A 25,667-nucleotide genomic window follows, 5' to 3' on the forward strand; every position below is an offset into this window, starting at 1 on the left:
TATATATATATATATATATATATATATATATATTTTTTTTTTTTATTTATTATTTTTTTTTCTGATAAAAAATATCACTATATATTCACTTATGATTTGAATTATTTTATTGTTTGCAATGTTTTTTTAAAAAATAACCGTTGAAAAAGTTATATCCAAAAGTATAATCTAGTCTAAAAATATATTATTTCCAAGAAAATCAATCATTCTGTTGTTTTTTTAGTTAAATTTCCATGAAATTACTCCGGTGGGAGAGATGAGAGTATAACTTTCCCAAATTAATCTGTTCACTAAAATAAATCATGTTACCTTTTATTAAATAAGACAAATGCATTTATGGTAAAAATATCATGTTACTCTCTAACTTCCAAGAAAATTTATGTAAATATTTTGAAGAATATTTTTGACTAATCAAATAAATTTAATTCAGGTAAGAATATCTTCCGCTGACCTGAGTGAGCCTTGGAAGGAGTGTCAGTTAGTTATATTGGTAGAAAATAATAACTGTATTCTTAATATAATATAATATTTTATTTTTAAAAATAGTAACAAATAGTTGTTTTTTAGATTTAGGTTATTAGAGTCTCAAACAAACTTTATCCTAAGTTAAAATCTTTATGAAAGCAGGATTTGAGTAAAATAAATATTTAGTTATAAGCTTTCAAGATGATAACAAAATGAGAACAAAAATATAGGAACAAAATCTAAGACTAAACAATTTTTCTTTAATAACAAAAATAACTATATAAAGATTAAAATATTACAAGAGATTTTAAAATTTAAATTTATCAGCATCGGTAGAATACAACCAATTAATAAAACTAATATATTCACTTTTGTAACTGCTTTTTTTACACATTTTCTTGTTTTTTTTCTTATATAATCTAAGTGTTTTTTTTATTATGGTAACTATTATAATTTATAATTACTTTTTAAATTTTGTTAACTATTTTTTTATTATCCTAGACACAAAAGTACGATAACACACATTTTTACTAGTATTGAATAATTGGAGCTAAATTTATATATGTATATCAAGAATAGGGTAGATACAAAATGACAATTAATTAAGTGTAAAATTATGGTATGTACAAAATTAACATGGAATATAATGGTATATAGATGTCACTTTCAACACTACATTTCTTAATATAAGACAGTATAAAATCGACTTGCTGACTATATTTTTAAGTTTTCAAAAATATTAATAATATTATATCTAATAACAACCAAGAAATTTTGTTTTTCTTAAAGAATATACTGATTTTAAAAACAGAAACTAAATAACTACATTTGTAAAGAAAAGATAAAGATATATATTTGGATATCTTTTTAACCACAAATAATTCAAAAGATATCGTTAAAAAATAACAAGAGAAATTATATACTAAGATACTCTACCAGAGTATACTCTTATAAATATACATATACACACATGTGTGACGAACCTTGTTTTGAATTTACTTTGGATGAGAATGGCGCAGATGAACGATGATGATCATCCTTTTCCCTTCATGCAAGAAGGTGGTGGAACGCAGAGAACAGAAAATTCAGTTCCTTCATCTTCAAGAAACCCTCCATTGTTCATGGAAGAGCTTCCATTAATGCCTTATGGTTTCCAACATTCTTATCAGATCAACCCAACGCATCAAGTTTCGTTTGCTCAGGTATCACCGCAGCATTATTCATAGTCTTATTTCAACATTTTTATTATTATTATTTTATTTAGTTTTATGATCATTTGAAATTGAAAAAAAAAAACACAATTTAATTAAGATGGTTTTGATGTTCTTCTTGGATCCTAGACAATGTTGTTGGTGTTAAGTTTGTTTGAGTGTGTCCTTGTTCTTTGGTGATGTTTCTAGTCATCTCTTTTTTAATTTTAGGCTTTTTCTTCTTATCTTAAAACAAGAGTCAAAACAATCTAAATCTTTATGTTTGTTGTTTTGTAAGCTTTCTTTGTATATGTGTTGAGATATCCTAAAGTGTTCTCTTTAATTCATTTGTCTATTGCTGATAAAAAAGAGAGTTATTATATAATAATCATAATAAATTGACTAATTTAAGATTTATTCATAGAGAATTCTTTCATTGGTATAATAGACTTCTATCTAGTCTCTCCTTAGAATTCTTTTTTAATAGATATATCTACCTATGTATCGTTTTTGTTAACATATGAGTTTTGGTTTAATCTTCCATATTTTTATATTTTTTTTAATAATATATTTTTCATGTAATTGCAAATGACTGTGGTTACTTGAGGTCTCAGTTTACTTGAGATATTAAGTAACATCTTGAAAGTTTTTTTTATATATAATAATCATAACAAATTATATATAATAATCATAACAAATTTCAGAGAATTATTTCAGTTTATAAATGAAATTTAAAGGTATACATACTAATTCACTCTGATATACAATTTTCAAAGAATATTTTATCCATTTGTGACCAATTTGTCTTAGTTTTTAAAAATAAATTAATGTAACATATTTAAAAAATATAGAAAATCTCAATTTATTTAAAAATAAAAACAGAAATTATAAATGCTAATAATCGATTCCCATTTTTTTCTACTTTCTTAGATACTGTGTTAGTTGTGAGAATATTAATTCTGTTAATTTCAATAATATTCTCGGCAAGAGTCAAGGAGAGTAATAATTTGCTATGAAAAGAGACAAATTAACAGTACAAACTTGTTGTTTCAAATTTTATAACTTCAATTCATACCTTTTCAATATTATCTCTTATTCAAAAAATTAATGTTAATTTTTCATTTTGTTTACTGATATTAATATTCTACTCTAGTATCATGTTCAGTATTTAAGAGAGAGGAAAGCTAAATATAAAGTAGATATCAAGAGAAAATAAATTAAAGCTTTATATATATTCATATCCTATTCAATTGGGTATTATATACAGAAATTCCTTTGTTGATAAAAAGATTAAATTAATTAATTACGAATTGGATTGATTAGCAATAACTCTAATTTACCTAAAATATATAATATGCTCTTTATTTTAACAAAATTATTATAATGATTAGTTATATAAAGTATATATTTATTTATCATGTATATTTCTAGGAATGTCACTTATTTAAAAAAAATATACAGATTTAACAATAAACAAGACAAATTCATTTGAAAAACAGAAACTATTTTGAATAATTATATTTGATATGATTCAAACTGAAAAGATAATCTATATATAACAATGAGGTTCAATTTGTTTTCACAATCTCTCAGTGGTTTTATTTGGCAATGGCACAAAACGTAGAAGATCATCCCTTTCTCTTCATGCAGGTGGTTCAAAGCCCCACTAATGAGGAGGTTGGAATCTTTTCTTCTCCAAGAAATCTGCATTCTGAAGAGCAAAGTCTTGCGTCTCAAATGGAAGCACTGAACTTGTCGAATCTTAATGGTTTCCATGATTCTGAGACCAGCCAATACCATGAAGATTGGTTTCAGTCCATGAGGAATACTGAGTATGCCAATGCTAGGGTTTCCATGCACCAAAGCCATCTTCTTCATCCTGTTGAAGGTGTTTTAGGCCCAGGAAACCGTGAAACAATGGTTTGGCCACGCACACATCATAATCAAGAACAGCTTCAGTGGGTTTCAATGGCGAAAGATCCACGTGGATCTCGTTTACTTCAGCAGAAGATCGATCAGGCCACGCCCCAAGAAAACTTCCAGATAGTGAAAGAACTGAAGTATCATTTGCACGAGTTAATGAAACACCCTTATGGAAATTTCGTCATTCTGAAGCTTTTTCAATCAAGAAATATCAGCTATGCCCAAAAAGATAGATGCATCTTCTTGCTTACTGTTGACCAGTCAAAGCTGAAAGATTTGTGCATTCATGATCAAGGGTAAGGAACAAATAATACCCTTTTTTTTTCTCTTAAAATTTCTGTGCTTGAATTTGATGTAACCTTTACTAATTAACCTAAAATTCATTCTTGCTACAGAAGTCGTGTTATCCAGCAGATTCTTGAGAATGAACAACTTCGAGTCTGCATAAATCAAATTGCATATGCTATGAGGTGTATCACTGTTGCACTTATGATAAATTTTAATGGTGGTTATGTTATTCAACAGTGCCTGAAGCTTTTCCCACCGGAGCAGAAAAATGTAATCCACAATCTTAGTTTTTTACTGATCCATTATATAACGAATTGCTTGATCTTAATTGGAAAACTTTCTTTCAGACTATTTTGGAAGTTGTAGCCCAGAATTGTTATGATATTGCAGTAAATAGATGTGGATGTTGCAATATTCAAAAATGCATCCAGCATGATGATGTTCCAGCTTTCTATGATTTGGTCGACAATCTAATCTCAAATGCTGAGGGCTTGGCAAAAGATCAATATGGGTATGACTAGAATTTCTTCATAAACATTTTTTTCTCATTAATTTTGTTCCCTTTTGATAAATTCTTAACCTTTAATTCATTTTATTATTCACAGAAATTATGTGATGCAGTATTTGGTTAAAAGAAAGATATTGGAAATAAATGCAATGCTGGTATCACAACTTCGCTATAAATATGTTGGATTATCTACTAACAAGTATGCCAGCAATGTAGTGGAAGATCTTTTACACTATTCCGGAACTGAGAATACTGCTATTATTGTGGAGGAGATAATGAAGAGCCCTAACTTTCTGCAACTTGTTCAGCATCAATATGGGAATTACGTTGTTCAGAGAGCTTTGCAATTCACTGAGGTTTGACATGGTTCCACAAAATCTTTTTTTTTTCCTAGCAAAACATTTTGAATCTATGTTAAGTAAAGAAAGCCTTTTTTTTATACAAAATAACATATAGTACTCCAAACTGTTATGATTTTTGTACAATTGGGGTGCATACATGCTCAAGCTTTTGTTTTCCATTGCAGGGCTCTTTGCATGAAAGTCTTTGTGACATCATTTTATCCAATCATAGCAGACTGAATAGCTGTCTGCATGGAAAAAAGGTTCTGAATGCTGCTGTGAGAGGCAGAAGGAGGAGGGATTAGAAAATGATGTGACTGAGTTTTAGTTACTTAGGGTTGTTATATATATATTAGTTGTTGTTTGTTGTTTTAGAACGGATGATGTGAAAAAAATATGTATTTGTTGGCCTCGTTTTCAATTACTATCAGTGTCTGTATTTGGGTCTTGCAGAAACACTGAGTCTGAGGTGGTTTTTAGTGTGTGTCTGTGTACACAAGTGTTATTCATAAGTGTATGTGTCTGTGTACACAAGTGTTATTCATAGAACAATTATTTTTCCTTTCTGAATTGATCGTACTCTTTTGATTTTTGATTTTTGATTTTATTTCTCTCAATGTTATGTTCACTCTATCATATTCAAATCTTGAATTACTTAATTAAAAAACATAAATTACTAAGTGTTTTTATTGTTATATTCTACATTTAGAATATCATTAACAAACAATTAAATACAAATATTTATAGTTACTTATAAATTATAACTATCAGCAAATTTAAATAATAATATCTATAATGATATATACAATTTTTTTTTCTCAAATATCTATTTGTTTTTTTTTTCAATTCAATTTTGATTGGGTTATGCTCGTGGACTTGATTAAGTTGTGAGAATGATTATTGTTAAGTTAATATAACTAAATTAAAAACTATTTTAGGGTTTAAAAAAAATTAGTTTTTAAATTAGTTTTTATTATTGTTAAATGGTTTTTAATTTATTCATATATTAACAAGTATGAGATTGTGTGATTAATATAAAAATAATATTACGATTAACGTAAAATAGTAAATGACTTTTATTAATCTCCTTGAAAACATGTTAGATAGCTTGCATGTCAATCCCAATAACAATTAAAGGATTGTCCCAATCACTACTATTGTGAAACCGTTCTTATATGTTCTTCAATTAAAATGATAAAAAGTCATTATTAATCATTTTACATTAATTGTGACATTATTTTATATTACTTACAAAATCTCACATTTATTAACAAGTAGAAACAAGTAAGTCAGATGATTGAATGAGAAGAACCACGCCATCTAGTTAATAAAATAATTAAACAATAAGACTTAATTAAAAAATATAAAATTTTAAGTAGTCAATAGAAAAAAAATAAAACTCAATTAAAAATACTAAAAATTTATAATACTTAAAACTTAATTAATCCATAACTCATTTATGTAAATATTAGGTATGTCCTATTTGTGTATACATTAAGTGTATTTTGATGATTTTAACCCATTTGATGATTTTAATGATGAAAATCCGAAGTCAAGAATGATTGAAGTTTGCATTGGATAATAGTTTTGAACTTTAAATTTCATGTAAGTTCTTTTTATCTTGATTTGGTAGACTTTCGAAGTGGTATGGAGGCACATCAGGTTTGTAGTTGTGTTTTAATTTATTAGAAAATGTTTTAATGTCTTAAAATGTTATTAGCTTTGATGGAAAAGTATTAAAGAAATTTTAATCAATTAAAATAACAAATTAATGGATTAAATTTACCCAAAATTTAGAGCTGCTACTTTTTTTATCTGTTATAATCAATTAAAATCACTTAAGTTTCAAATCATTTAAAGTCATTCTGTTTTCATTAATTAAAACGATAAATTAATCAATTAATATAAAAAGTGATTTTACCATAAGCTTTGTTTTAATCGATTAAAATAAAAAAAAAGCTTTAAAATCTTTATATCTCCATTGTTTCAAAACCAAATTACACGTAAATCAATTATATTATCTATGAAAACACCTTGCCAGCTGAAAGGGACTAATACTTGAGTAATACAATACTTTTTAGAGTCATCTTACTTCAATCTTGTAATCAATACCTTCACACAAGAATATTATTGTGATCACCTGTCTTTGTGGCGGTTTTGTTGTGCATGTCCTTTCTCAAATGATATTGTTCTTGATTGAATTCTTTTTCTTGCAAGGTTATCTTGTTGTGATAAAATGTCACAAAAGACTGAACTAAGATATTATAGAATTCAATACCCTAGAAGAACTTAGATATAGCACTAATTAAAGTGAACAATGTAAACCTTGGAGGATCTTTTTTTCTCTATAATGATAGTTCTAAAAGATATTACTGCCAGCATAGAGTGCTACAGGTTCTCCAATCATAAAGTGTCTACTTCAAGAATTCCCACAAAATAGTACTTCGAAATTTAGATTAATCTCCCATCTTAATGCTTCTACTAAAAGAATTCCCAGTTTGCTTTATAGGTAGACACTACACCAAGCATGTATCGTGTATAATACATTAGCACATTAGCAAAACACAACAATAAAGCACTCTATATATATCAAAACTAATAAAATAAAATTATTAACAAAGATGAATGAAGTTATAGCATAATCAAGTGACTTATCTCAAAAACATTATACTATAAAAAGGGGTGATCTCAAGGAACATATGTGCTAACTAGAATCATGATGAATTCTTACAGACAGAAGACACACACACAAGGCACGAAGACTGAATTTAGAGTGTAAATCCCAGTGCAAGAGAGAGCATGGCAAATAAAAGTCATCGGGAAATGCTTGTTACTCAGAATCTGAGGAGTCTGCTCTTGAACTCTGCCGAACAGTTCTTGTGGTTTTGGCACTGGACCTTCCCTGATTGAATGATGATTCACCCTCATAAGAGATTACTTGAGCTTTAGCCAATCTTTCTTCTAGCTCCTCTGTCTTAAAGTCATCAGTCCCACCAAGTTCATCAAACCCAACCTAATAAATAGCACACGACCACCATTATTAAATTGCTTGAGCTAAAATTGAACATACAATTCAAAGTTCAACTTTTGTCCAGTATCATTGTAAAACCTTTTAAAATGACCAACAATTCACAATTCATGGTGAGAGTACACTTTTCAAGAGAGTCAGAACAAATTGAACAAACTAGTCGTCATAACAGAAAATCTCTTCACACTGCTAATCACTGACTATATACTGAAATAAGTAAATAGACCATCTACCAAAATCCCACTTACCAAACCTTGTTGAACAGGAACCCTACTCTAACAATTGATTCCCATTCAGGGTGCTCTAACTTAGAAACAAACACAACTTAAATATTTTAACCTTTATACAATGTTATTATAGGACTACTTTAAGTGTCAAACAATCCAAATTCATGATAGATATGATTTTTAAAACAATCAGGGTAATACTCAATTAACTAATAGATTACAATTTAGATTAGAAGACATCAACATATGGACTAATTACTGATGAATAAACAGATAGCAAAAACCCTATCCAAAACAAAATTCCTGGCAAACACATATCACAGCCCTCGTATACACACATACCACATAATCATCGACTTTGGCATTCTTTATGAGGGCAAGAGTTGGAAGAACAATGATCTTGAGCTTCTCAGCCAGAAACGGACTTTTCTCGGCGTTGATTTTCACAAACCGAGTCTCGATATGCTGCTGCGCTAACAAATTTAAATGTTTGTCCATAACCTGCAAGCGAATCGCGAACAATACCATGAATGTTCCTTTTCAACTACGTAATAGGCAATTCAAATTCCGATGAAAAGGTGAGTGAGGATGTATGTATGTATGTACGAACCTTACAGGGCCAGTTTTCGCGGTAGAAGTGGCAGACGACGCGTTCGCTGGCCTTGACGACGGAGAAGAAGTCTTTCTCGGAGGGAATCTCGGAATATTCGGAGTGGCCGAGGGAGATCCAACGGGAGCGGTTCTCCGCCATCTTCTTCATCTGCTGAAGGCGGCGCTCACGGATAGCTTCGATGTCGTCGGGGTCGAGGCGATCAAGGGCGGCGATCTCATCGTCGATCTTGTCCTCGAAGGCGCGCGCCACCGTGAGGACTTGCTGTTCGATGACCTCTTGAATCTTACCCTTCTCCATCTTCACTACCAGTCCCACACCAGATCTCTCTCCAACCGATACGACGCGTCTGAGTTCGTCGCTACTTTCTTCTTTAATCGTTTGAATCGATTCAGGATCTAAGCTTTGCCATTTCACTTAAAAACAACAACCCAAATATTCACGGTGTAGGTTACTGCAATATCTAACAACATTAACACTGCATCATAGGATTTCAAAACTATATAACTATTATTCATTTTTGGAGGAAACAAAATTTTGAATTAAATTAATTCATATTTTGAAAATTAGTTTTCTTTTATTTCATCATTATTTAAATAAAAAATGCAATATTATTTATATTTTCTCTGTTTCTTCCCTCAAGAAGTTAAATAATTGTTTTGAAGAAATGGATAACACTCTTTGAATCATCATCCCTAACTTCTACAAATTATCCAAAGCTGTGTGAAAAAAAAGAGACTATAATTAAAAAAAAACAAACTAAAGCTCTTTTGTTCAATATTTAGCGTAATTGTGACTTGAAAATTATATAATTAAATTATTATGAAAAAAAGTTAAACCTTGAGTTGAATTATTTTTTTTTATCTAAGGTAACGGGCTTTTCTTGGGCCTTCAGCTTGTGATTTCTACTAGTTTCTTCTTCCACCCCTTTATTTTCCTCTAGCGCCATTTTTTTAAAATGCTGATTTTGTCCTTTGTGTTTTATTATTTATTCAACGTCTATTGTTGTACTTCAATGGTGCAATTATAAATTGTGCAATTGAATAATGAAATTTTAACTTTCAAATAGTAAAATCCATGAGTTATTTCCATAACACCCAATCTGAAAATATAATTATGAAATCCAAAAATATGTTATGAATTGCATAATTTAAAATGTAATACATTTTACAATTGTACAATATGAAAATACATTACATCAACCATTTGAACTTTTCTTTCATGAAGGTGGTGGAGGAAGAAATCACGAGAGTACATGAGGAAATACCTATATCTTAAAGGAGTTTCATTTAGTACGTTTCCTTCTTTGTCATTTTTATTTTCATTTTAAATATTATTTCTGAAATGTGAAAAAAATATCATAATCTATACAAAATTACAACTGAAAAAATGATTTTATAATGTATATAAATAATTACATGTACTAATAAAGACTGAACGACCAATGTTATGTCTTGGTCCTATTATTGGGTCGACCGACCTAAAGTTCACGTCCATTGTGTCGACCGATAGCATAAGTCTAACAATGCTTAAGCAAAGTCAGCGAAATTAATCCATGATTAGAAGCTAGGTAATGCGATCTTGATCGCGACCCAATTTTCTAATTCAGCCCAATAAGGAAAACTCATTAAGGTAATATAAATATCACATTCTAAGAATAAGATGCATCATTAACTACGGTGCTCTGACAATCGAGTGTCGAATCTCTTTGTTGACTTGAAGGTCGAAATACCCTCAGGCACGCCCATTCGAGAATCACTAGAAGACTGAGAAAATAGAGGCTAAAAAGAAAGTTTAAGAAGAAAGTTGAAGAGTAATACAACCGACAGAAAAGAAGAAGACGAGTTCTCTCAATAGTTTTTTAGATCTCAAAGAAAAAAAAACATTACATATAAAACATATCAATGGTATACAATTGGGCATGTATGATATTTGAGAATAGTAGGTGTCCCCGACTAAACTTTGAAGAGTTTGAATCTTGACATCATGAAATCAACATATACATCATTGCAATCTCCACTGATGCAACACTCACATGATCCCACCAAAACACAAACCAATAGCCCAACATCTGAAAAGAATACAAACTTGTGTTGTGTACTTTAGAAATTATTGAGGTATAGTGTTCTCTGTTTATTGGTCATGGTGACACGTTTCCACCCATACTAGACCTTCATTAATATCTCATTAGGCACACCTAGATCCCTTGTAAGAGGATTTTTCAGAGTTAACTGAAAAATAAAAATATCATAAATTCGTTTTAGTATCTGAGAGAGAAAGGGGGAAAAAAGGACATTGTAGTAAGATGGGAAGCTTGTTTGGGTTGTTTTTACTATAATATTACAGACATGTCACATGCGTGCAAGTGCGCAGTGACATCACCACGGTGCTTTAAATTTTGAACTTCCATCTAGGAATCACATGCGAGAATCCCAGGTATTAAGAAAATGTTTCTTTCATAGTTCTATACATGCATCATCAGTTATTATATAATAAGAAAAAACAAAACACTTCACTTTCTTAACATGAAATTTAAATCTCCATCAAGCACATGGATTAATGGTTATAAAATTTTAACTAATAGTTTAAACACATAATCAAATGCAAATTGTTCATGGCATGATTGTGAGGTTCAAGAGTCCCAACTGAGAAGAACAGGTTTCTGCAGAATGTGTAATTTATTCGGATTCAGATCTAACATCCAACATACATTGGAAAATTAAAGTTTAGATAAGAACAAGAATCCCAACACATGCTTAGGAATAGCTGACACATATAACACGTAACATTAACCTTAACATATAACAACTAAGATAGACACACTCTATCTCTGTGAGTTGAAGGAATCAAGGGCATTTGGGCTTGCCCTTCTTGTTGAGCTTGTCCCTGTAGCAAGGGCACTCGTGCTTGTTCCCATAGGTTCCAGAAGGAACACATTTGCACTCTGCACAGCATATTCCACAGTACTTCAGACACCTATCCTTAACCCCTGCTGCAGAGCACCTGTCCGAACACTTGCTGCTGCAATAAGCTACCATCAACACCAAAACACACACATCAAACCAAGTTTGAAAATATATATTTACTCAAACACCATAGTTCTTATATTATGAAGGAGTAACTGAAAATCTTACATGATTCTTCATAGGCCATGGCTGACTCCAAGAAAGAAGAACTCAGAAGAAGAGAACAAAGTAGTAGAGTAGCAAAGAGAAGCTTCATTTTGCTTTTCTTCTATTGTAGCTGTGTCTCAATTCTTCTTAAGAGGCTTCTGAAGAAGGTGAGTACTTATAGTGATGAAGCATGAAAATGGAAGCTACTAGACAATAACTTCTTTACAAAAGTTGGTAGCAATAAAATAATATGAAAATGGGAAATACTACTTGGTAGTTTTTTACAAGTTAGGTGAGTTCTATTCTATAAATAATTTAAAAGAGTAATTATGATTTTTTTTTCTGAAACTCAAAATGAAGTTTACTTTTATTCTTTAAATTTATTTTTTTAGTTGCTTAAGTTTAAAAATAAGTTTTTTATTTTTAATTTAATGTTGGAAATTAACAACAATTTAAAAGAAATATTTTAATTCTTTAAATGTAGTATTTAAAAAATTAATGGTACGTTTTGAAACTCGAGAAAAGAGAAGAGAGAGTACAGAGAAAACAAATTAAATGAAAATATTCATCTTTTAGATGATAAAAATGTAAGGTTAAAGAAATAGGTTATTAATATAAAAATGTATATATTAGTAAATCATTGATTGTATAGGATAATTATATATACGCCTTATGCATAAAAATAAATTAATAAAAATATAAGTATTTTTTAAAATATCTTGAAAATAAATTGAATTCATTTCATATTTTACAAACTAAAAATATTAGTCTATGGTATAGTGTTTTTGCATTACCATTAAGAACAAATGCGTTTTTAATTTGATTTTTTTTTTATCAAACGAATTTGATCTTTAAACTTAAAAAAAATGGAATTTAGGTTTATTTGATTTTAAAGATAGATTAAGTTTTTTTTTACTTTTTATATATCTCTTTTTAATTGCAACATATGTTGGTTTTAATTAATCTGAGTTTTCGAGTATATCATTTAATTTCTTTAACGGAGCTTAAAAGTTATATATAAACAAGGATATAAAGACCGAAAAGAAAGTCATTAATTATAAAATTATAGTCAATTATTGGTTAAAGAAAACTAAATTAACTTGAAATTATAAGGTGCATATTAGGTTTGACCAAAAGGAAAAAATTAAAAAAATAAGTTAATAATTTTTGTATTAAAAAAATATTTTGTAAACATAATTTAGAATGCAGAAACAGAAAGAAACGCGTTTTCTGCAAAACCTGCCTCTGAAATCTGTTACATGTAAGCTGTATCCCACAACAACAACTTCATATTCATAACTATTCTATTCAAACCTCTTTCCCTGCAACTGCAAATGCAACACTTATTTCATTATACTTTTTTATTTATTTTATCAACTATTTATTTTTGGAGAATGTTACTTTAACATCATCATATTTAAAGATACGGTTTACAATTATAATTTGGTGCAATTTAATTATTCTATTTTAGTAAAAAAAATATTATAATTGTAATATAATACAACATTCTCAATATATCAACATTTTTTAACTATTTTTTTCTTATTTTCGTTTGTCCTGTTAAAACCTTCCATGGTTAAGATTTCTTTTATTTCTCATACATTGTTTCACAATTACAACTCCATAATTCTTTTTCGTAATCCAATAATTTTAATTCAAAATAATGCTTATCTAAGCAAGTGCTTCATGAGTGTTTGATATCAACGTAATAATCTTTGCATTTTAAGAAGCTTTTTTATGATTACGTTTAGTTTAGTTCTTCGAGAAAATTATATGAAAATAAAATTTAAACACGATTTTTTTTTTTTGGGTTTAGTTTTAATTTAATATAAAATTTAGATTAAACTAAACTAATATTTTGTAGTATTATTTAAATTGATTTTAACTTTTTTTGTTAATATAAAATTGTTATTTTTTTAACAAATAATGGTTAAATAGTTTATAAAAAGTATTTTTATTCTTTTACAATTATTGTTATTATATACATAATTTAAAATTTATCTTATATTCATAAATAAATTTTATAACCTTATAATTAAAATTATAATATCATATTTTGATAAATATACATGTATTATAACCATTACACTACATTCATATTTAAATATAAATATATTTAATTCAGTTTATATATACATATTTAATTTACTGTATATATAATATAATATTTAAATTTAATAAAGAATTTTGATCGGTTTTTAATTAACTCTAAACAAGATGTAATTTTTTCTTGATTTTCAATTTTCTTTTAATATTTCTTATTTTTTTTAACATCCAATTAATCATCACAAGACATTATACGCTTTAAAAAAAATACATAAACACACGAAATATATGACATAGTGAATCCACATGACCTACCAAATACAATATTTGTTCACATTGCAGACTAAGTCATAAAATCTCTTTTCACTCTAACCACCTTATATGATCCTCATGTGAGTCCAATATTAGTTGAGTCATATTATCTCCTTTACAATCTCAAATTCAATACATATCCTAAACATATTAACATAGTATTTCCTCTCTAAAAAAATGTCTACAGCACACTACTTCTCATCTCATAATCTTAACCACATATATTTTTATTCATATACATTTCAACTTATTTTAAATAACAATAAATTTTAAATTTATCATTCATCACCTTATAATAACATTCCAGTATAATAGGTTGATAAAATATAAATGAAACATAAATAAATTTATCATTTAAAAATATTTAAAAATATGATTTTTCAAGGTTTAGATACATCTCCCTGGCCACGACTTTGTTTACTTATTGAATTAAGCACATGTCTATTAAGTAAACCTCTCAGGTTTTCAATTAAATGAATTTTGTTAATAAGATATTACTTAGACAATAACTAAACTTTTCAAAATTTCAATTAAGTGAATTTTGTCCAAAAAAAAATTGCTCGACCAACGATTTTGAATAAATATTTTTTTTTGCACAATTTTATAATTTATCAAATTGATCAAAAAATTATTCTATTTTATTTTTTATACATTGAATAATTTATTTCTAAATAAGAGAATATGGAGTCAATTTGACTCTTCCATTATGCATTTTAACCACTAAACTAAACGCACAACTATCTCAATTAGAATTTCACTCACACAAACTATACCATTTATCATATCCATCATTTTCAACAACTCACATCTTATTCATATAATGACAAAAAGTAAGAAAAACACTTTCAATTTCCTAAAACAAAACCCAATCTGTAAAACTCAATATTGTTAGCAAGTAATATCCATAGTCCAGATCACGAATGGTGCAATAAAAAAATATAATTAACTTCCTTAGCATTTCAACTTTGTTCAATCAAGCTTAAATGTATCTTTGCCTCACAAATTTTACTGCAAAAATCATATCCTAAGCATGTGACTCTTCTCCTACTATCAATTTTATCAATAGAGCGAAAAGAATAAAAACTAATTTATGACTAGATAAAATTATTATAATTTTCATCAAGATCTATAATTTGGACTCATTTGTAGAAGAATGAAGTTATATCATAAAATATAAAGAAAAATTGTTATAAAGAGATTATATTTGATGTGAAATGAAGTATAATTAGTTAATTTTTTATATTTATAATTTTTTTTTAAACTTAAATATTCAAATATTCAAGTATAAGAGAGTGAAAATGTACTTTATATTGATATTTATATTTTTTCTTGTTTTAAAAATGAGTACTCATTTTTTTTGTATGTTTTAAATAAAATAACCTTTATTGTTTTTAAATAGAGATGTTCACTTCTTTCATGTTACTAAGTAAATTATATCTTTTATCTCAATGGTTAAAAAAATAAGGTAGTGAATGTAGATTTAAAAAATAAAGGACTTATAATACTATCATTTTATTAAAAAAAAATATAAGGTAGATGAATATCTATTTTAAACCTAGACTAAATATAAGTGTACTTTTTTTCTAAAATTAATGAATGTTCAGAAAAAGTAATGAAATTGAATAGTTAACTGTTTTAAAACAAATATTTACAAAAATATTTATGATAGAATAAAATTGGTGCAGTTTCCACACACAAAATGATAAATTAAAAGGCATGAAACATTGAAGATTAATAATAAAATATATTTCCAAGAATTTAACTAAAAGTACCAATGGATTTTTAAAAATACTAGACTTAATGTATTTTTTAATTCCTATAATAATATTTATACAAATTTAACTATACAATAATACATGAAAATCAAGATTGTTTTCAATCTTAATTATTATTTCAAATTAGACTTAAATATATTTGTAGTTCTATTAAAAAGCAAAGTTTTGATTTTGGTATTTATAAAATTATTTCTTTATTTTTTGTTTCCATAAAATTGGAAAATGTCACTTTTGATTTTTAGTATAACGTTACACTAATTAATACTTATTATAAAAAGTTAAACTATAATTTTTATTAATATATAATAGTGTTATAATATAATGTCCACATGATCCTTGCCAACCATTTATCTCTTACTGTTTTCTTTCAGCTATTGAATTGAAATAATCTATTGGTCTAAAATAATTATATTACTTCTAATAAAACTAGAGAACACAATAATAAAAATGATCAGTGACATACTTTTCTTTTTCTTTTCCTTGTTGCAAGAGGTGAAAACTAGATTTATTTTTAAAAAATCCTATATTCATTACCGTTATAAGTTGTAAAAATATAACAATAAAAAACATAAAGTAAACTTAAAAATCATGCAAATGATAGAAAATAAAAATCACTTACAAAGTTGTACGGGCTATCTTTTGAAAGAGCTTTAGAATCCAAATATTACGCAACAGTTGCTTGAAAATGGTGCCAAGACGAAACATGTTGAAGCACTGGATTCGGTTGCAGTAATAAAAGAAAGTGGAAAATAAAGAAGCTCTTGCAACAAGAAAAAAAAAAGCATGTGAGACTGATAGTTTCATTTTTCATTAGTGTGTTGTCAAATCTTTATTAATACTAATGTAATTATTTTAGAGCATTAAATGATGGAAATCTATGGACCAACAAGGGACAGGAAATAGCCCAAGATTCAATTTCAAGTTAGAGAAAAAAAAACTCTTAAAACCCACAAAATAAATGTTATCTCTATTTATCTTAAAACATATATTAGAGATTTAAACTAATTAATTCAATTAATTATAGACACCAAACCAAAATTTACAAATTTTGCAAAGACTAAAAATATTAATTTTAATTTTTATAAACAAAAATTGTAACCAAAATCAATTATTTCAAATTATACCGTTAAAATCTTGAAGCCCACTGCGAGAGTAAAATATACAAAGTCAATTTACCTCCATTTTTTAAAAAGTGTATCCCCAGCTGACATTGATTTAAAAGGAATTTCAACAACCACATGTGGTGTTAACTTTCTTCATATCACATTTGTATTACCTGATAGTTAGTTCATACCTCGACCATTCGGCTAAGGCAACCGTTAGTATCAAACATCAGACAGTTTGGCCTTTCAACCAAATAAACCCTTTTGGGTCATCAGACCTTTCGACAAACCAGCCAATGAGTCACATCTTTGTCACGACCGATCGGCCTCTTGGCCCGCTAAGTTAAACCTGCAACGGGATTAATTACAAATAAAACCTGATTACTTCCTAGGACAATTAAAAGAATTGGGAATGGAGCTAAAATAATCCCTTTCAAAGGAAATATTTCATGACAATATAAATAAATGAATACTTAAAAGGAAGTAAATGTTTAAATCCTAAACTTGTAACCTAAACATAACTATCTGACTTGAATGTCGAAGTATTTTGTAATATCGAGAAGATGAGAGCAGATGAGAGCAAATGACCTGTAGACGTATAAAAAGACCTAGGATAGGAGATATCCGGCCTTGCAAGAACAACATCATCATACAACAACAAAAGGTTTTACAAACAGTGATATATGATCACTGCAACTATTGAATCATTACACATGCTTTTTATTCATTACAAGAACGCAAAAAACTATGGGCATGCTAGCTCCAAATTATGACTCTATGAAACACACTGTAACCTCTATACAACAAGTACAACATCGTACATCAAGCTCCCATACTGTGAAATGGACAAGGGCGCAAATCATCAGAATCATCCTTGTTGGCATGGCCACTAGATGCTAGTAAGTTGATCTACAAAAATAAAAATTTGAGAAAACTTATCTCCAGCTTAGTGAAGTTCAAACCGAATCTCCCATTCCTCTCATTTGGAATCTTCCAATGAGGAAGACATAATTAGAACGAATGTAAAGAAAAGCTTGTATTAATATATGGAAGTGAGTGTAAATTGAAAAATGAACATGGAAAAAAATAACATTTTACTATATTCCTGTGACAAAAAGAATGAAAGAAAAACTTAACTGTTATATTCATAATGTAGCCTTGTTACATTTGGATATAAAATGCATTTAACTTTTAAATATAGTAGAAGTACTTCTTATCAATTAATAATAAAGGTAACAAATGACTACAAAAACAATTTTTTTTAGAAAGATTATTATGTATGTAAAACATTTAGTTCTAGAAAATGAAACTTGGTCAGTTTAAAATCGCAATGTAGCATTCTTCTATTATTGTAGTCATTTCCTTCCCAGATTCAGATGCTCGTAAATAATGGATCCACCAACCTCAATTTCTTTTTTCTTCTTTTATATTCATACTCCAGACAAGAGAAAAAGAGAGAACGATGAACATATAATTGAGACTGTCGTGCTATAGAATAATGCATATAAGAAACAAGAAAATATGGTACAACCTTGACAATTTTAGACTTGGAGCCTGGCCGCATGTAAGCTGCTAACACGCTCATATTGAAATCCTGTATACAAACCATTTAAATTAAACAAGGAGAACTCAAATTACAGAAACATGTCGCTAATATTTGTGGGATCAGCGACAGTTTTAGTTCCAATCTAGTGAAGTATGAGAAACCTATCACAGGACGAAATAAAAAAATCAACGTGGTACTCTATCCTATTCATAATATCAAGGGAAAAAGAACAGAAATACATGATGCACAAGACATTAGTTTGTTCATAAAGATAAAATTATAAAATAATTGTTTCCTTCCTGAAGAGCATTTCCCAACTAGACAATCACCTTTAATCATGTTGAAGTTCACAATAAGAAGGCAAAAAATTATACGGGTTGTCACCAATCTCCACGTACTTTTGCACCATAAGTAATTTGCGAGTAGAAATTACTCAAAAATCAGCAATTTCAATTTTCATGCCGTGATCGGATTTTTAGAAAATGGTTGCATGAAAAACTCATGTCGAAGGGTCATACATATAGGTGGTTGTCACAATATAAGGAATCTTAAAATAGCTACCATGCCATAATAATTAATAAGCAACTGGAAGACATCTATAGTTAAGAAAACAAAAATCCACAAGAATAATGTAATTTTATATAAAAGCTACTTGAGATTTTGAAATTTTCACCCCGAAAACAATTAAGCAAAGTAGGAAAAAATTATGGAGAAAAAATGTTGTAAAAAACGAAAGAGAAAATTCATAAAATATCCAAAAAGTATAGAGTGGAATACATTATTTCACTATAAAAAGCCACACAGTGGTCGTTATAACCCCTTTAAGCCTTTTCTTTTTCCTTAAGAAAAGGCTGGGAAAAGCTTTCAAAAATAACTTACCCGGAAAGGATCACCCCTCAAAGACTGAACAAACACAGAACTTCCTAAGTTTCTTCCCTGCATACAAGTAAACGAGTAATCTTACCACAATGAAATGATAATTCAATAAAATGAAAACACGGTAATCAGATATTAGTTATTCGTGTTCCTTTTTTTGATGGCTTATGATACACTGCTTGTTTAATAGAAAAAAAATATATATGGGAGGGAATATAAACAGACAAGTAAGTTAGAGAAGTGTAGCTTCAAAAGATGGTCCAGCCCTATCATGTAAGTGCATGTTTGTAGTGGTTGATTTCAGATTTATTTTATTGTTTTGTCAGCTTTCTAAGGATCTTTTCAAAAGAGAAATAATTTTCTTAAAAAAGCTTTAGATGTCTATCCCTGTCTCCTGTAAATGTAAAACTCGCTAAACTCCATTTTGTTGATGTATAAAGAAAAAAATAATAGAAGAATGATTTACCTCGAGGGATATATCTCTCAGGCGCCTCCCTGTTTGAGCACAGCAAATACGGACGTGCTCGTCACAACTCCCACTTATGATGTAGTCTCTCCCATTCATGTAATAAGAACGGGTGTAATTTTGGGAACTTTCAGTGGGAGCTATATCAAAAACTAAGTGAAGCTTACCATCAACAGCCAGATATTGTCTAACCTGCAAAAACTCACAAGTCAGTCTGGACACAAAAAATGTGTTCTGGAGATAAAAAAAATTCAAATTGAAAGACTGACAAGTACTGAATCATTTTAAGTTGCTGTACTATATAGATAACAAGAATTTAATGGAAACTGTTCCTAGTTTTAGAGGTGAATCAGATTTCGCATTGTTGCAAGGCCTACTCTACTGAGCCATCAAGTAGTAACTAACTACTAACTAATCACATTACTGTATTGCCACTGACAATTCCTAAATAGATAACAAAAAATTGCACTTCAAATGCAGTCACCACCAGTAACTAATCACACTACTGAATGAAAATTACCTCATTATCAACCGCTGAAGCAAGAATATATTGATCATCTGGAGAAAAGCAAACCATCACATTACCTCTGGAGCTTGAAACTGTAAAGCATGGGTGTATTGGCTTTTGTCTCAAGTCCCACATCTTCACATCGTGATCAAATGATGAAGTGGCAAAAATTGATGGGGAATGATTAGCAAACTTGACTACATTAATATGCCCACGATGCATATCTGTGAACACTTGTAAACGTTTCCCACTGTTGATGTCATATAAAGCAACATTTCTTGAGTAACCACTTGCAAGAAATAGTTCATCCGTAGAGTTAACATGAACAGATGTCAACTGGTCAAATTCATCAAACGTAACACAACCAAAATTCCCATGTATGCCAGTAACTTTTCTTGGTATGTGGTGGATGTCATACAATTTCAAGGAACCATTGTCTGATCCTGCTATAAGCTGACATAAAATAAGAAGAAAATAAAGAATAAGAAATTTGACATACAATAAAAAGAAAATAAAGAATAAGAAAACTGACATCTAAATAAAAAAAATGTTGGAGTAAATTCTCTAAACCTAACAATGCAGAATGGAATACTTTAACTAAATCTTTACACCCATTGTGATAACCGTGACTAAATACCAATTATCCTTACAGGTGCCAAGGCTGCACTATCATTCTTGCAGAATACAGTATCTCTCTAGTTAAAAGTACTTTTGTCTCTAGAAGGCTATGTAAACAACACATTCTGTAAAATTTGATTAATTGCCAATATATGTTGCTTCCAGAACCACTGGAGAAGTTAATAACCATAATAAGTATAATCTACAAAATCAATTTTTATGCAATTAGCACATACCTTAGAGGGATATTTTTTGAGCCAACAGAGACCTAAAACACTATTCATTGCTCCAAGTGATGGAATATAACTAACAATATGTTCGTTCTCATGGTTGATGACAACTACTTCACCATCTAAAGTTCCAAAGACCATCAAACTTGAGTCAGATGGATGGTACTCAAACTGTCTTGGATGAAAGCCCTTGTCCAATTCACATCCTAATAGAGAAAGGGGATGCAAGAAAGGCCAAGTTGAGGACCCCAATTTAGCAGCTGAAAGAGACCTAGTATAAAAATATTGTGATTGTCCAGAGGGATATGATGTCCTATTCTTGGAAGAGTGCACCTTATTATGGCCTGATTTTATTTCTCTCTTTTGTAAGATACTTACAACGCTCTCTTTGTGCTTCCATTTATACGGAAGATATTCAAAGTATTGAGAAAATATTCCAGTAGCCCTTTCCTTGTCAATCTTTCTGATAGGCATATTATCTAAATTTTTCAGATTTGGCAATGAAGCAATCATGAACTCCCTGTAATGCTTCTCATAGCATATTGGTGATGCATGACGAGACATGTACTTCATAGAAACATCAGCAATAGGTTCCATAAAAGTGCCTTGCAATGAATCTTCTTCATCTTCATTCTGTAACGTGAAACACTAAAATTAAAGATCAAGAAGGACTAAGAAGCCACAACTTAGATAATGTGAACAGAAGAAACTTTACAGTAACATGAATCATTTCTATGCAATTCAATATCAAGCATTTCATTTATGCTTTCCTTAAACCATGCATATTATGATAATAGTCCAAATCCAACAAATAGAGTCATTTACTAAATTTTCAAAATACAGCATGCCTCGAAAACAATGTGGATATAGGCTAAACAGAAAGCCTACTTTTAATTAATATTACTATTTCAGTATCCAAGCCATATTCATTACCACAACCAAAAGCAATTCTAAACAATAGCTAAAGGAATACTAATGCAAGGTGACGCCATAACCTCACAGGCCTGAACTTCAAATGACCGCCAGTACTATAGAACCCAAACTATTATCTTTTTTTCACTAACTGATGGCAAAAAATTTACTATCACTTAAAATAACTAAAAACATATTAGAAAGGAAGAGAGATTTGTCACTGTTATTCTATTATTGAGACCACTATAATAACACTTTGTTTGGATAAATGGAAGAAAGAAATAAAATAGAGAAGGAGTCGAAAATATATTTTGTTTGGATGAATAGAAATGAAAAAGTAAAACAAAGACTTTTACCTCAGCTTGTGAGGACAAGTGGTAAACAGAGTGAAAAAATTAATAGTTTATATAAAATAACCTTTTATATAATTTTTTTATTTGACCAAACAATAATAATCTCAAATCTTTTACAAACATTTTATCCTATCTACGTATTTATTTTAAGTTTTTTAGAAAAAAACTACATTATAAACACTCATAAATAATAAAAGAAGACAGTGAGAAATTAAAGAAAAATAAAAATCCCTCCACAATGGGAGAGTATCACAATCCAATCCAGAGAAGTGACTATCTCATCCCTCTAATTCTTTCAACAATAATTCATCCAAAAGAAACAGAGTGTAAAGGAAATCTACTAGCAGGGAAAAAGTGGCCAAGTTGACTACCTCATGAAGAAGAGGCACTTCAGAACTCCACCCAGGAAAAACATCTGACAACCAGTATCTATCATGACGACTAGTAAAGTCAACTTCACTGTCATCTGACGAATCCTCAACCATGCTTTGAACATCATGATTTATAATTTCTTCATCCAAGGAATAAAAATTTCTTAGTGGATCTTCAGAATTAAAGTTGGGATCTGTCAGTTCAGTTGTACTGGTGAAGGGTTCACCAATAAAAGGAATTCTATCAAGCAGGCTAAAATCAGTAGTGTCATCAGACTTCCCACTGCATGAGATAAAAGATGTTCCAGCATCATTGCAATACTGCCAATATTGAAACCTTAATTCAATTAAAGAAGGAAGCTTAGAGAGAGCTGCAACAGTTGTCCAAAGATTTGTAATCCTTGTATCACACATTGAGAGACGCATTAGATTGGGCATACAATTAAAACAATCCTCCTGGAAACTGGTAAGGGAAGAACTGAAATCAAGATTTAGGGTATGCATATGCATGAACTCCCCCGTTAAGTTCAGCTTCCGGAAACGTGAGCACCTCAATGTCAAAACTTGGCATGCCAAACCTCTTTGTGAAATATCCCTAATGGTAACATCCAGCATAGTCATGAAAAAGAAAATATGAAACAAAAACCTATCACACCAGAAAATACAATCATGAAAAGCCAGTTCTCCCAATGATGAATTATCCATTCATGTTTTAGACTTTTAGGCAAACGTAAGCCAGATTGGTATATATCATTAATAGGAACAAAGCACCTCATGCAATTTATGCTAATTGGCTACTGTCAATGCAAAAGGTAATCCTGAGTGAGAAAAGAGCCAGTACCAGGATAATAATGTCAGACGAATTGATATAAAAAGACCTTGCAAGGTATTTTTCTAATCTCTTAAAAACCTAACTCCCATATTCAATAACATGAAGATTGTTGATGGTTTGGAATTGCCAGAATTTCAAAGGCAAGGAATTCCTAGTTACCCTTTCAAATTTGTTAAGAAGGTGAAAACAAAGTTAACAAACAATCAGAAATTGTGTCATTTATACAAAGATAATTCATCATAAATACCATAATATACCGTAAGAAGTCTTTTCCATATGACAGATCCTGTAGATGGACTACTCGAAGCTTTTTATTGACAGCACGCATCAATGATAATGCATATTCTCCATTTAATACACACGATGATTCATTACGTACATCAACAGCTTCTATTTCAGAAGCATCAAAGTTCATGCACAAGTTAAGAAGTGGAGCAATATCAACATCCTTTAGGTCATCAATTAAAATCTCCAGCTTGCACAGCTCATGATTGGACTTTTTTACCTCAGCCTGTTTGATCATGGTGGGGTTTAGATTCTTATCCCCGTAATAAATAGAAAATTTAATACATTCACTGCTCCCTACTCAGGGAGATTAAACACAGAGAGAAATGGAGTAACAAATATACACACTGCTGTATATAAAGGGTTGACTCAAGTGAAAAGATTAGTAACTGAAAGAATATAGAACTACAAATTTGGACCACTTATGGCATGTTTGGAATTGAATTGGGTTAAACATAACCAACTTAATTTTAAAAGTAACAGCCTTGATGATTTTACTTTAGTACCTTGGAATGTGTGACTTTCACGTTGAACAGAGGTTTAAGGGAAATCTAAACATACTAATAACCTTACATGGATGATCAATATTATAAGTTAATTGATGATCTCATTACCAGTCAAAAAAGTTATATGCATTTTTCTTTTAATCTAACCTGTTCAAATAAGATTTAGTATGGTCTATGTTGATGTACTAACCAGGACAACAGCAAAGCTGCATATATTTGAATGTAAAAAAAATGGTGAAAATGCTTCCAGTGATGTAGCAGTAAATTTTGTGATTGAAAATGACAACTGACCTTGAAAAGACTTGACAAAATAGAAGAATTAGGCAAAACACCCTGTCTCCTGCAAGAATCAATATACCTAGAACCAAAATCAATATTAGCTAATTAGAATGAATCAACAGCACAGAGAAACCATCAAAAAGAGTAAACAGTGACTTCACTCGCAATTGCGAAAACTATCAATGAATTTAAGCAAGAAGCGCGAAACAAATTACTAGCAAGTTTGCCATTGCTCATATTTTCTCTTTACAGCCCAAATATTTTTATTCGATAAGACAATGCAAAGGGAGAAGGAATGATTATTCAGTGCATTAAACAATACAACCGAAAATAGCGAATTCTTTTGAGAACATGAAGTTCCTGATTTCACCTAGCAACGACCAATTCAATGGAAATTAAGAGCGAAGTACTGAAACTAACCAGCAGCCACATTGTACATAACCAATAGAAATCCGAAAATAACAAACGATTGAAGAAGACAAACACCAAAATCAGAACGCATTTTGTTGAGTTGATGAAGTGTACCTGTCTTCCAAGGTCTGGATGTCGACGGTCATGGTGATCGCACAGCACAAAGTGATTGGAGAATATGGAGATCAAAGCTTATGGAATCCGAAGCGGAAACCCAAAATTTACAAACCAAAATAGATTAGAGTATGTATGTCACAATGCAAACCACGCTCTGATTCAAACAGTTATCTCTTTTCTATCTTTCTTACTTTTTATTTTTATTTTTTAAGATTCTCTTATGGTCCTAATGGCTATCGATTCTGGGCATTCAATTCTGCACCCCGTGATTTCAAACCGCACCCCTATTAATTAAAATTTCAATTTTACTCTTTAAAATTTGTATTCTAAAACGTAACTAATATATCATTTATGAATTTAATTTTTTTTAATCTGCTTAATATAAAATTAATTTTTTTAATACAAAAGTACTTTTTTAATGGTAACAA

At 29.6% G+C, this 25,667-nt stretch overlaps 4 protein-coding genes across 8 annotated transcripts; 1 reads left to right on the forward strand and 3 right to left on the reverse strand.

Moving 5' to 3' along the window:
* The first annotated feature begins 1,475 nt into the window (after positions 1-1,475).
* On the forward strand, positions 1,476-5,020 carry LOC137827972 (putative pumilio homolog 8, chloroplastic). Its single transcript, XM_068634358.1, has 6 exons — positions 1,476-1,667; positions 3,249-3,874; positions 3,974-4,136; positions 4,214-4,377; positions 4,472-4,730; positions 4,901-5,020. Exons 1-6 carry the CDS (start codon positions 1,476-1,478, stop codon positions 5,018-5,020), a joined length of 1,524 nt encoding a protein of 507 aa, XP_068490459.1.
* A 2,280-nt stretch (positions 5,021-7,300) lies between these two features.
* On the reverse strand, positions 7,301-9,065 carry LOC137827979 (thioredoxin domain-containing protein 9 homolog). Its single transcript, XM_068634363.1, has 3 exons — positions 8,581-9,065; positions 8,313-8,471; positions 7,301-7,728 (listed from the first exon to the last, which is right to left on the reverse strand). The coding sequence occupies exons 1-3, from the start codon at positions 8,878-8,880 to the stop codon at positions 7,546-7,548; spliced, it is 642 nt and encodes a 213-aa protein (XP_068490464.1). The 5' UTR covers positions 8,881-9,065; the 3' UTR covers positions 7,301-7,545.
* Positions 9,066-11,239: 2,174 nt separating this feature from the next.
* Positions 11,240-11,877, reverse strand: LOC137828437 (peamaclein). The gene is made up of 2 exons (XM_068635018.1): positions 11,715-11,877; positions 11,240-11,611 (listed from the first exon to the last, which is right to left on the reverse strand). Exons 1-2 carry the CDS (start codon positions 11,800-11,802, stop codon positions 11,427-11,429), a joined length of 273 nt encoding a protein of 90 aa, XP_068491119.1. The 5' UTR covers positions 11,803-11,877; the 3' UTR covers positions 11,240-11,426.
* Positions 11,878-16,984: 5,107 nt separating this feature from the next.
* Positions 16,985-25,428, reverse strand: LOC137828197 (protein DWD HYPERSENSITIVE TO UV-B 1). 5 transcript variants are annotated; one of them, XM_068634665.1, is made up of 10 exons: positions 25,237-25,428; positions 24,724-24,790; positions 23,899-24,152; positions 22,810-23,404; positions 21,180-21,806; positions 20,338-20,778; positions 19,818-20,009; positions 19,355-19,411; positions 18,461-18,523; positions 16,985-17,278 (listed from the first exon to the last, which is right to left on the reverse strand). In XM_068634665.1, exons 1-10 carry the CDS (start codon positions 25,266-25,268, stop codon positions 17,273-17,275), a joined length of 2,334 nt encoding a protein of 777 aa, XP_068490766.1. In that variant the 5' UTR covers positions 25,269-25,428; the 3' UTR covers positions 16,985-17,272. The 5 variants fall into 5 exon arrangements, with proteins under 5 accessions (XP_068490766.1, XP_068490767.1, XP_068490765.1 ...); XM_068634666.1 differs by lacking the exon at positions 16,985-17,278 and adding an exon at positions 17,527-17,838 and having other exon boundaries at positions 22,810-23,092; XM_068634664.1 differs by lacking the exon at positions 16,985-17,278 and adding an exon at positions 17,527-17,838.
* Between the last annotated feature and the right edge of the window lie 239 nt (positions 25,429-25,667).

The sequence above is a fragment of the Phaseolus vulgaris genome, chromosome 7, assembly GCF_000499845.2.
Source record: "Phaseolus vulgaris cultivar G19833 chromosome 7, P. vulgaris v2.0, whole genome shotgun sequence".
Lineage (NCBI taxonomy): Eukaryota > Viridiplantae > Streptophyta > Magnoliopsida > Fabales > Fabaceae > Phaseolus > Phaseolus vulgaris.